The 11,363-nt window shown below is 40.5% G+C and overlaps 2 protein-coding genes across 5 annotated transcripts in view; both read right to left on the reverse strand.

Moving 5' to 3' along the window:
• slc3a1 (solute carrier family 3 member 1) overlaps positions 1 to 3,627 on the reverse strand; it is a 7,132-nt gene extending 3,505 nt beyond the window's left edge. For both annotated transcript variants that reach the window (XM_032541914.1, XM_032541915.1), the window contains exons 1-5: positions 3,204 to 3,627; positions 2,185 to 2,364; positions 1,913 to 2,058; positions 1,616 to 1,741; positions 1,020 to 1,139 (exon numbers count right to left, since the gene is read on the reverse strand). In XM_032541914.1, the coding sequence (XP_032397805.1) occupies positions 1,020 to 1,139; positions 1,616 to 1,741; positions 1,913 to 2,058; positions 2,185 to 2,364; positions 3,204 to 3,627 (996 nt within the window). The remainder of the gene's footprint in view (positions 1 to 1,019; positions 1,140 to 1,615; positions 1,742 to 1,912; positions 2,059 to 2,184; positions 2,365 to 3,203) is intronic.
• A 1,399-nt stretch (positions 3,628 to 5,026) lies between these two features.
• ppm1ba (protein phosphatase, Mg2+/Mn2+ dependent, 1Ba) overlaps positions 5,027 to 11,363 on the reverse strand; it is a 23,070-nt gene continuing 16,733 nt past the window's right edge. For 2 of the 3 annotated variants that reach the window (XM_032541918.1, XM_032541917.1), the window contains exon 6: positions 5,027 to 8,857. In XM_032541918.1, the coding sequence (XP_032397809.1) occupies positions 8,828 to 8,857 (30 nt within the window). In that variant the 3' untranslated portion in view covers positions 5,027 to 8,827. Of the gene's footprint in view, positions 8,858 to 9,555; positions 9,573 to 11,363 lie in introns of all 3 variants that reach the window. The other variant, XM_032541919.1, reaches the window with a different exon arrangement.

Genomic DNA, 11,363 nt, shown 5'->3' on the forward strand with positions numbered 1-11,363 from the left:
AATCATCATGGGCGGTGCTAAACTCCGCACAGAGCTGCTGCAAAATAGTTGCGCGAGAGGAAACTCAGATTGGACAGATAGTCTAGCTAGCCGTCTCATTTTACCCTGCAGAGATCTGAGGAGCAGTCAACAGTATTCCTCATAAATCCACCGGATTTAAAATTCCAAAAAAAGAAAGCAGAAGGAAACGAGAAATACATAAATCCGGCGGAATTTACAATACATTTTCGGAAGCACCGGAAGTGAAACGCAAGGATATAGACTATAGTGAGCTAAAAACTGCATGACTCATGAACTGTATTTTCTCCAGAAGGGCAGAAGATGAACCTGATGTTGAAGCTTGAGATAAATAATGAATGATACAGCATGTACAGTGCGAACTCTCCCCCTCAGCTGTTGATTATGTTTTTATCTACCAGCTACGCTGGAAAGTACTGCTTCAGGGGAGCGGCATCTGCCCACAGTGCTGCTTTCATCCCTCAGATCAATTAAAATCTGGACTCCGACATGTCTCTACGTGACATAATACATGACCAAATGTTAGAACAGAGATTGTTAACTAAAACTGAACATTGATCTCTTGAGCTTAGAGGAAGAAGAGCTGCTAGGGGATGAGCGCACAATAGGGTAGTAGCAAAAAGTAATGTATCTAAAACTATTGGAAACAGAAATACCTTACTGACGAAACAGACCTTTGAATATTGTTTTTTACTTTTTATTAATATAAAAAAATGGTGAACTTGTGACCGTCTCAAAAAAGCAAAAGAGGGCTGGTATTGGGTCAGTAGTCACAAAGTGGTAGTGACTGTCTCCCTCAAAAAATGAATAAATGCAAACTATTTTCTTAAAGAATGCATCCAAAATGATACTGTAGGATTTAAAAATTATTCACCCTCAGATGTCAGTCACTGAAATTAAATTTGATTGGAAATGTACCTTGGGTTTTAAATGTGCTACACCTGCTCTGCTTCTTGATATGGATAATTTTCAACAGGCAGATGCTAAGAGGTGACACTCACTGCTGGTTTGCTCGGGTCCACCTGTGGTTCATCCCTCAGGTGTGTGGCCTCCAGCATGTGCTTCACTGCATCCATCCGGAACCCGTCCACTCCCTTCTCCAGCCAGAAATGAATAATATCCTAAAATAGAATCATAATTATTCACTTCATTTAAAAAAGAAATACTGCGTCTATGGTGGGAAAATAGTGTGCTGGGTACAAGACCAGACTTGGTGCTGAAGTGTCATTTGATTATTGTAAAATTGTTGTATTTTACACTTATTTCAGTACATGCACAATATACACACAGGTACAATCAGTCTGTTTGTTGTACTTTGTGTAGCTGTGTGTAGCAGCAGTTAAAAGCACACAAGGGTTAACTAGCTTAAGTTAATGTGTAATCATTTGGCCATCACACCTTTTTGCTAGATTATAGAAGATTGTGGGTTCTGTAACAACCGTGGGACAGTGGAGAAGACACAACAGATAAGAACAACACTGACTAAGATATTAGAATGAAAAACGTTACGTGAGTCACCGAACGCTTTTAGAAATTAGTCAATAGCAGAGAGACTGCATGTGAGAAAGAGCAGTGTGTCAGGTGCATGTAATCTCACAGTCATGTCTTTGTAGACATTTGGGTTTCTGAAGTTCAGGTCTGGTTGCTCCTTGAGGAACTGGTGCAAGTAGCATTGTCCTCTAACGTCATCATAAGTCCACGACGAGTTCCCAAACACACTCACCTGAAGGAAAGGAGGAAGGAAACAGAGGAGGAGTAGGAAGTGTAGACATTAAGAAACCATCCATTTGATGACAGCACAACTTTTTCAACTCCAAATCATCCATTTGTAAATTCAAATACATCCCACCCAGTGCAATGCATCAGTGTGGGTTTAGTGAAAGTCAGTACCAACCCAGTTGTTGGGCTTTGGTCCGGTTGCATTGCAGTCGGTCCAGACGTAGTAATCCTTGTAGTGAGGATCTCTTGTTCGGCTCAAGTTGAACCAGCGGTGTCGGTCACTGGTGTGATTGGGAATGAAATCCATGATCAGCTTCAAGCCTGGTTGAAACAGAGAGAGATTAGCATGGGTCAAAGACGTGCACCATGCTACCCCCAAAACACGCGTGATGCGTGATAATCCACCATCAAATCTCTACATACAGTGGGGAAATGAAAGCAGCCTACCTTTGTTGTGCATTTCAGCCAGGAGCTCTTCAAAGTCTTGCATGGTTCCAAAGAGCGGGTCGATATCCCGGAAATCTTCCACATCGTAGCCGAAGTCCTTCATGGGAGAGCGGTAGAAAGGACTGAGCCAAACTGACTTGATGTTCAGGTACAGGAAGTGATCCAGCTGCTCCTGAATTCCTGCCAGACCAGAGACAACACAGTGATGAATACTGGAGTGATTGGTCCCATTGACAAGTCCGCAGGCAAAGAAGAGCAAGACCTGAGAACAGTAGAGTTTACATGCATTTGGGTCATATGGTGTGTGGTAATCATACTAGTAAGAACAATGTGGACATGGATCTAAAAGCAAAAATCACAGTATTCCTTAAATAATGAATTATTTCTTTAGGTTAACCCTTCCATGAGAATGCGTTCCAGGAAGAAAAGGTATTCTTAGGCTATTGGATGCATATAAGATAAAGGGAAATGTACAAATTCCTGTGCTAGAGCAGCTCAAAAGAAAAAAAAGGAAGACACATCAGAATAACATAAATACACATTAAGTAGACATAGGAGAAAACAATAGACATAAAGTATCAGTAAAAAAAAAAAAGTAATATAATTAGTTATGACAATAGTAATAAAACAAACATATTTACACAATAAACACCCTTATATTTAAACAGACGTAAAGCATTACTAAATGGCTTATTTGTCATGAATAAATCTGTTAGTTACACATTATAAACAGGGTCCAAAATTAACTTTTTTTGTCCACTAGCCGTATGGCTAATGACTGTTCAAATTTGACCAGCCACTCAATAAATCACCATTTTATTTTGGCTGGTGAGTTAAGCAAATCTACCAGTCACGTGCATATTTAACCAGCATTTAGCTGTTAAATTGTGCTAAATGGACCCTGATTACCCTTTCTAAAAGGACTAAAAAGAAGAAAAAGCAAGTTTTGTAAAAAAGAAAAAGGAGAAAGATCTTGATACTCCTTTATCAGAGTACGCTGCAGGGTAAGGGCATCTTACCTTTCAGGTCTCCGACCCCATCTCCGTTGGAGTCTTTAAAGGACCGGGGATAGACCTGGTACACCGGGGAGGCCTGCCACCATTGCAGGCACCGCGGCGACAACGCGATCACCGTGATGGTGAGCGCCACCAGCACCAGGGTGCAAGCCACCGTCAGCCAGAACAGGATCTCTCGGGGAACTCGGTACCGGGCCAGGGAGGAGTACTGCAGCAGCACCTCCTTGGGCATCCCGGCGTAAGGTTTGATCTGCGTGTACTCCTCAACCGCGTCTGGGTCCAGCTTCAGCGCGGAGGAGTCGTGCTTCTCCCCGGGGTCGACGTTGATGGTTTCCGCCGCTGACCCGTCGCCTTCTACATTCTGATACCCGGGGTTTCTGGTGCACTCCCCCAGCTCCATACCACCGGGACCTTTTTTTAAACTCATCTGATTTAGATTTTAAAAAACCCGAAAACAAACTGTTGATTTTGCCCTTCAGCCGAAGACCGACTGACTCAAAGCCAACTCCTCAGAGGGTCAGAGTACTCTCTCTCTCACACACATCACACACACACACACCACACACACCTTCCTCCTCACACACATTCCTTCTCTCTCTCTCTCTCTCTCTCTCTCACACAACACACACACACACCTTACTCTCTCTCTCTCACAACAAACACACACACACTTACCCTCTCTCACACTACACACATTCTTTCCTCTCCTCTCACCACACACACACATCTTTCTCTCTCCCACACACCACACACACCACACACAACACCACACACACACACACACACACAACACACACACACACCACACACACACACACAACACATCCCCCACACACACCCAGTGCCACCTGAGGAATGTGGGAAACTAGAGTTAGATAGAGATTAGCATTTCTTGTTGCAGTGTTGGCTGGGACATTGTGAGAGTAGTACTCATGCCCTTTACTTACTTCAATAAAGCAATATCTTACAAGAGAGTGAAATACTCGCAAAAGTCATTCATTCAACATGTTGCCCAAGTTTAAGCACATTAAGTTGTATCACCAAAATGTACTGGAGTAACAAAAGTGAAAGTAAGCAAAGTATTTTTTTTATTTTTCAAGCTCATTAAATGAACTCTATGAAAATGATTAATCCACAAAGTAACTAGCAACTACAAATGCCCCATTAAAGTAGAATTTTTAGTAAAATTGAGTACAATATTTCTTGTACTCTTGTACTTCTTGTACTTCTTGGAAAATACAAGTCCCTTAAATGTGTGCAGAAGTAGAATACATGAGTAAAATGTTACTTTCCACCAGTAGCTGGGACATTTACTGTATTTCCACTCCATCTACTATAATATCTAGGAAGTATAAAAACATTTCAAGGACCAAAATGTTAGGTAGTGTTAATTGCAATAAAACAGATACTATTGATATTTCTATATTATTGCAGTGTGGAATAAACTAAAAGAACTACAGTGATGATGAAGGTACCTCCTGGGTTTCTAAATTGTTATTAGGCATGAATGATGTCTTGCACACCACTGGTCAGATTTTGCCAAAAAATAAAAATCCCTAACACACTTTCACTAGGAGTTAACTTAAATAATACTAATTGCTGCAAATCTGAATTGTTGCATCATTTGTCCCATAATCCAAGTTATGTTGAAACCAGGCTGTGCCAAAAAATGGTGACATTGGACACCACACGGGGCACAAACTCTTTGGGTAACACCAAAACAAATGTAGGCTACAAACTAACTATTGGGTTGCACAGTGACAGCTTACAAAAAAGACAAAGCTTACATTTCAAGTTGGCACTGAAAAAATTCATAGTTTAAACCGTTTTAAACTTAAACCCATCTTTTATTGACATTTATGTTCACTGTATGGTCTGTAACATCACAATAGCATACTGGGAAATTAGTACAGGAAGAGATGGTGAATACCATGGGTGTCTCATAAACCTCCCTTCCTTAGTTCTCTCAACAGGTGAAGCTGAGTGGGTCACATATGACTCTCAAATGCACACCGGCTTATTATTACCTCATTATGTCTTCAAAATACAGCATTTGTTTTTACAAGGGCTAAAGAGCACTGGAATAAATAAAAACAAGTGTAGAATTTATCATTGCCATTATACTGATAGTATATGTCAGTGCTAACAGTGTGTATATAAATAGTGACCAAAGGCATCAGAAGGAAGCAAAGAGTACTAGGGCTCATTTCCATTCTAAAATGCCAACATGAGGAATGTCATGTCTCTCTTTCGCTGTTTCCAAATTCTCGCCTCCCTTCTGTTGTCCTCGCGGTCACATTGACCCCCCCGGGCAAGAACAACTGACAGACTCAGGAGATTATATGATTCTTAAAATTCTCTTAACTTGAGCATATCCTGAAATAAAAGTAACAAGTCAGGGTCAAATTATTTAGGCATCGCCCAACAACCAAATTATCCTTCGAAAAGGATTTTTTTTTTAAACAAAAGGGAGCCAATAGAGCTTGTATTGTCATTAAATGACTGTTGAAGAGAGACTGTGATGCTGCAGTGCTGCTTGTATTCAGTCCATGCAGTGGAATCAGTGTAAATAATGAAAAATGACTTTCAGAAAAATAAATGTTTCGCCTTCCTTCCCTCCCTTAATTCATCTACTAGCCCAGTGTTTGATATAGCTTAAACATAAACTGAGGGCTGTGTTCAGTGTGGTGAAACCAAATACAATGTTAAAGGTCCCATGGCATGAAAATTTCACTTTGAGTTTTTTTTAACATTAATATGAGTTTGCACAGCATGCCTATGATCCCCCAGTGGCTAGAAATGTTGATAGGTGTAAAGCGAGCCCTGGGTATCCTACCCTGTCATTCAGAAAATGAAAGCTCAGATGGACCGAGCTGGACTCTTGCCCCTTATGAGGTCATAAGGGGAAGGTTACCTCCCCTTTCTCTGCTTTGCCTGCCCAGAGAATTTGGCCCACCCATGAGAGAGAAACATCATGGCTTCCAAACGAGCAAAGTGGCAGTTGGTCAAGGCCACACCCCCAGTCTCCACCTTGCCCTTGCCCTCCACTAAGGTCTATATAGAAGCATCCAAAGAGCACCATGTCATGGGACCTTTAAAAAGTCAAAAAAAGTAAGACTTATGAAATATAAGAAGTCCACAATGGGAATGATTCAATTTCAAGAACAAGAACAAAAAAAAAAAAAAGAATTTGACCAACTGAGTCTTAAAATAAGTTTAAAAGTAATTTAAAGAAAAATAATTTCCAGCCATGTGTTCCACTTTTCTCTGTTGTTCTTTTGTCATCATCACTGTTCCTCTCTTACATTGTGTTCCATCACACTGAACATGCCCACATTATCCCCATCTGCCCAATACATCTCACCCACAAAATACACTCCTCCCTCAATCCCAAAACATGCACATCTATAGAGATCCCACCCCTCCCACTCCCTCCACCACAAAGAAAAATCAATCATCCCATTAAAACAACGCAACTGCAAAATAACTACACATTCAAGTACCTATTTGTCATATGGCACCAAGAGCAAACTGTACCACAATAACATTAATCAGCCAGCAAACTGTTAGGCCTATTCTCTTTCAATACTACCACTTCAGAAAGCACAATGAATATCCCATTTAATGATTGAAGAAAAAAAAAAGTGTACATTACAGTTTTGTATATACTTTTAGCCTATTTTAAATGCATCTACAGAATACACATGCAAAGTATGTGTATCCACTTTGTCTATGCACATATTTGTTTAAAGAAAAAAAAGGCTTAGTTTCAGAGGTTTCAATCACTTATTAATGCTTGGGTTGACAGAAATTAAATGGACTCCTGGTCAATAAAAAAGTCAAACCAGGGCTTCCCCAGCAACTGCCCTGAGCCTTAGAGGCAAAGTCTATGAAGGTAGCTGTGGAAGGACAGCAAATTCAGTGACAGTGTGAAAACAGCTCTGGGTGTAGGGCCTTTTCTCATTTGTCCCAACAGTCCCTTTACTTACAGTGAAACACCAAAAACCTATTTCTCACCCAATTTGCTGTACAAGATATATTTTATGCTCCCCTTGTTGTTTTCTTACCTATCTGTAATAGGACCACAGCACTCTGAAAAGCCATATACACCAAAAACATTTAAAAAAGAAATATAAAAGGTAAATGATTTTTCAATCAAAATAAAAGAAAGGCATTTTTTATTTTACACAGGATATTTGAAAGATAGAAAAGGAAAGTTGTAGCACAAGCAGGATTGTGTGTGTGTGTGTGTGTTGAGGAGAAATGGGGAAGAAGGTGAGGCTGGAATTACTTTATCCCCAAACCCTGTCTTTGGAACGCTGCAATGTGAAACTTTGACTTTTTTTGTCTTAAATTTGTCTACACAAAAACGTGCACACACGCAGACCACAATGCACAATGAACACCATGGCTGGGAATTAAGATGAAACAAACAAATCAAAATATATATCTATATATATGAATATAATTTCTATCTTTCTATCTCTTCAACAGCAGGCTCAAAAGCTTATGTTTCTGGCAATGTCTGCCAATGCAAATGACAGCCGAGTCTATTCTGTCATATGAAGAGACAGAGAAAGCGAAAAGAAAGAGAGACAGAGGGGAAGAGTGAGAAATAAACTGTTTGATAACATCCTTTAAGGGACAGGAGGAGAGAAAGTGAGCAGGGACGTGCAAGAAGAGTCATCACACTTGAGTTCAAACCATCTCCATGTAATTCCTATCTGCAGCCAGGCACACCAGCCCATGTCCTATTTTAGTTTAGATGCGTATGGAGGAGCCAAACTGAAATTAGGTGACAGAGACTTGGTTCTCTCATGAGCTCTCCCCTAGTGTTCAGGTGTGTAGCCTCAGATGATGAATTTGAGGCATTAACCCAGTAGTCTTTGGATAGCTTGGAGTTCTGTGAGGCTGCCTCCAGCAAACCAGGTGCATGGGCAGGTGAAGTGTTGGGCCCCAGTTGGAGTGCCAGTATGGCCAGAACACCAAGCTTGCCTGAACTGGACAGCATAGCTTGAGGTGTGTGGGAGTGGCAGGCTTGTGTGGTCACTTGGCTGCCAGTCAGGTGCAGGTAAAGTTGTCACTTCAAAACAAATAATGCCATAAAAAAAAATGCAGCCAACAAACCACTTTAGTCTTTTGAGTATCTTACAAACATCCAGGAGTGGCTGGTTTGGTAGTGCCTGGCTGGCTGACTTTTGAGTTGTGAGGGCCTCTCTTCTCTTTCAGTTCTGAGAAAGGCACCATAAAGCCCCAAAGCATTCAGAGCAGGGCTGCTCCTATGTGTCAATCCACAACCAAAAACAACCACCACAAGAAAACAAGGGGCAAGAGAAACTGTGCTTGTTTGCTTCTCTGAAGTATATATTGTATTTATAGTTCTGCTTTCAATTATCAAGGTAGTCGTTTGTATTTTTCCCCGTTTTGTTCTACAAAAAGAACCACCTAAATCAGTTTTGCAGTCCTCCACATAGGGTTATAAAAAACAGGATTTTTGCTTTGATTAGTCTCTCAGTGTGGGGAATTAATAAAAAATAAAATCCCAGAGGAAATTAAAAGGTGACTATGGATGTGATCTGGTGCGGAAAAGTGGTCCTGTTCTTGGATCAGGCAGTTGTGCAGGACAGCTACCAGTTGTACTCCAACTCAGCTCCGCTCTGCAAGAGGAAGAGAAGAGTAGAATATGGCAGGAAGGAGGGATGGGAGAAGGAGGAATAAGAGAAAAAAAGAAAAATAGACAAGTGTGAAAAAGAGGACACACTTATTGAATGTAGAAGCACAATCATTACAAACACATTCAATGATTTCCCCAACCTGGACTTCAAGGCCAGATACTCCTACAATCAACACAACAAAAAAAAGTAAGGTTGAAAGCAGTGTAAGCCAGGGAACACATTCAATCTCAGCATGTAGGTTCTTTCTGCAACAATACGCCAACACAACAACTCCAAGGCCCCTGCCTTATTGCAGGGAGAGACACAGAAACAAAGACTGTTATATACTTGCGTGCAGTTGTGGATAGACTGAGTGAGACAGCGATGCATGCGTGTAGGGTGTGAGCGTGTGACGTGAGAGGGGGACGGACAGGACCAGAAACCACGACCATTCATCCTCATTAAACCTGGACAGTCGTGTCTGCACACACAGACGTCCATACGCACGCACGCATTAAAGTCACGGAGCTCCACATGCTAGAGCCTAGATCAGAGCAGGGAGTAGAGACTGATGGAGTGACAGGGAAATATGCGTAGCAGGTCACCACTTACATGCCTGTAAGAACGTGTGTGTGTATGCTTGTAGATGAGGGGTTGGAAGAAGGGGAGAGGGGTTAACATTTATATATGTGATCACTTACCAAATGAAACAGGAGGGCTGCGTTAATCAGAGGGTGAACACACAGTTAGACAAATCGATACATCCCTATCAATGCCTGTGTGTGACCAAGGCCATTAATACCAACCACTCCTAAATACCATCTCAGCACTAGGCTATAGGTACAGACTATTTGTTTTCATTTTTAGCAGCTTAGGACACACACATGGGCTGGTCATAAGAGGGCTTTATCAGCTTGGGATGCCCAAAAAGAGGGCTAAACAGGTAGTAAAGTACTGTGCTTTGTCTGCTATCATAGGCAGCCTGCCATATATGGCGAAGGCGCGGTTACTTATAGCTGTGAGAAAGGAAGGATATGCTTAATATTATGAAGACCTGCTGTATGCCAGTGGCCCATGGTTTCATATATGTATCTAACTCTATAATATTTATATCCCTGTAAATTATCCTTCAAGTGGACTTAAACAAAAGTGTGCGTCCATTACCACACACCATTTGCTAACTAGATTTGAAGAGTGGAACCATTCCACTATTTTTGCTGCTATGATAAAAGATTGTATTAAGAGTTGAAAAAGAAAAAAAAAGAAATCACATTCATAGTTGTGGGTTTTTTCCTTTCCCAAGCTCATTTTAATAAGAAAAAGATTTTTTTAAGTTAAAAAGGTGACATGAGTTATTTTCTAGCTTTTTGCACAAACTATATCAACTGGGTTTGGCGTTCACTCCGGCATGCTTCAATCTTGCTCCTCGAACATCATCTCTCATTAATTGGTGGATTACTTTTATAGGCATGGGGTTTGGGGAAAGGTATGACGTATTAGTACTGTGATGAAGCTAACATTAGCTACAGGAGGTGGTGTTTTTTTGTCATATATTAGAGCAAATAAGCTACTAATATTTGTCATCATAGTGGTTTGTCAGTTTATACAGGAAAAAATATATAATTCTGTGAAAGGTGAGTATTTCGACCTCATGTTTTACCGCTAGTTGTAGTCAGTGTAGCACTACATTATCTGAGTCAGTTTTGCCAGTGCAAAAATTTACTAATGATGGACAGTAATACTAAATACTTTTATTAGGACATGCAGCCTTGGACTAAACAATGAATAAATACCTCAGGTGGTATTTTGGGAAATCTTAAAAACTAAAAAAAACTACAAATTTTAGTCAAACCTAAGTATTACAGCATTCCTTAAAGATTGTTGCTATTATGATTAAAATCTATTTGAAGCCAAATGTGTAGAATTAAAAAAATTAAGACTAGCGTCACAGACTGCAGCAATTTCAACCATAATTGTCATAACTTCTTTATCACAATAATTTGGCTATAATCAAGTATAAACTAGGGCTTTTAGCAGAGTAGATCAAATTCTTTTTCATATTTGTCTGAATATGTGGGTGTGCATATGGCAAAAAAATATACAGGAAGTCTACGCCCTTACAGACAAACAAAGACAACACAATCACCTCACCCCCAACATCAATTACCAAATAGGAGAACACACACACACACGACTTTTGTCCATCATTAGCAGACACATAAACAGACTTACAAGAATACACCAGACATAACAGCTAACAAACAAGTGGACAGAACTGTATGACACTGCAACGCTATCGATGATCAGAGTGGTATTCCCTCACAGAAACTAAATCTCCATCATTTCAAACACAAACACACACGCGTAACCAACCATCCACTGCAACCACACACACAGTTGTCATTGACTCCCAGTTTTCAATCCATTGTGTCATAAATGCCATCTTTCTGTAAAACTTGCTGGCAAGTAAAGATCTCTGCAAAACGCAAGATGGTATTTACATATCTGA

This window comes from Etheostoma spectabile, chromosome 17 (assembly GCF_008692095.1).
Source record: "Etheostoma spectabile isolate EspeVRDwgs_2016 chromosome 17, UIUC_Espe_1.0, whole genome shotgun sequence".
In the NCBI taxonomy this organism is placed as follows: domain Eukaryota; kingdom Metazoa; phylum Chordata; class Actinopteri; order Perciformes; family Percidae; genus Etheostoma; species Etheostoma spectabile.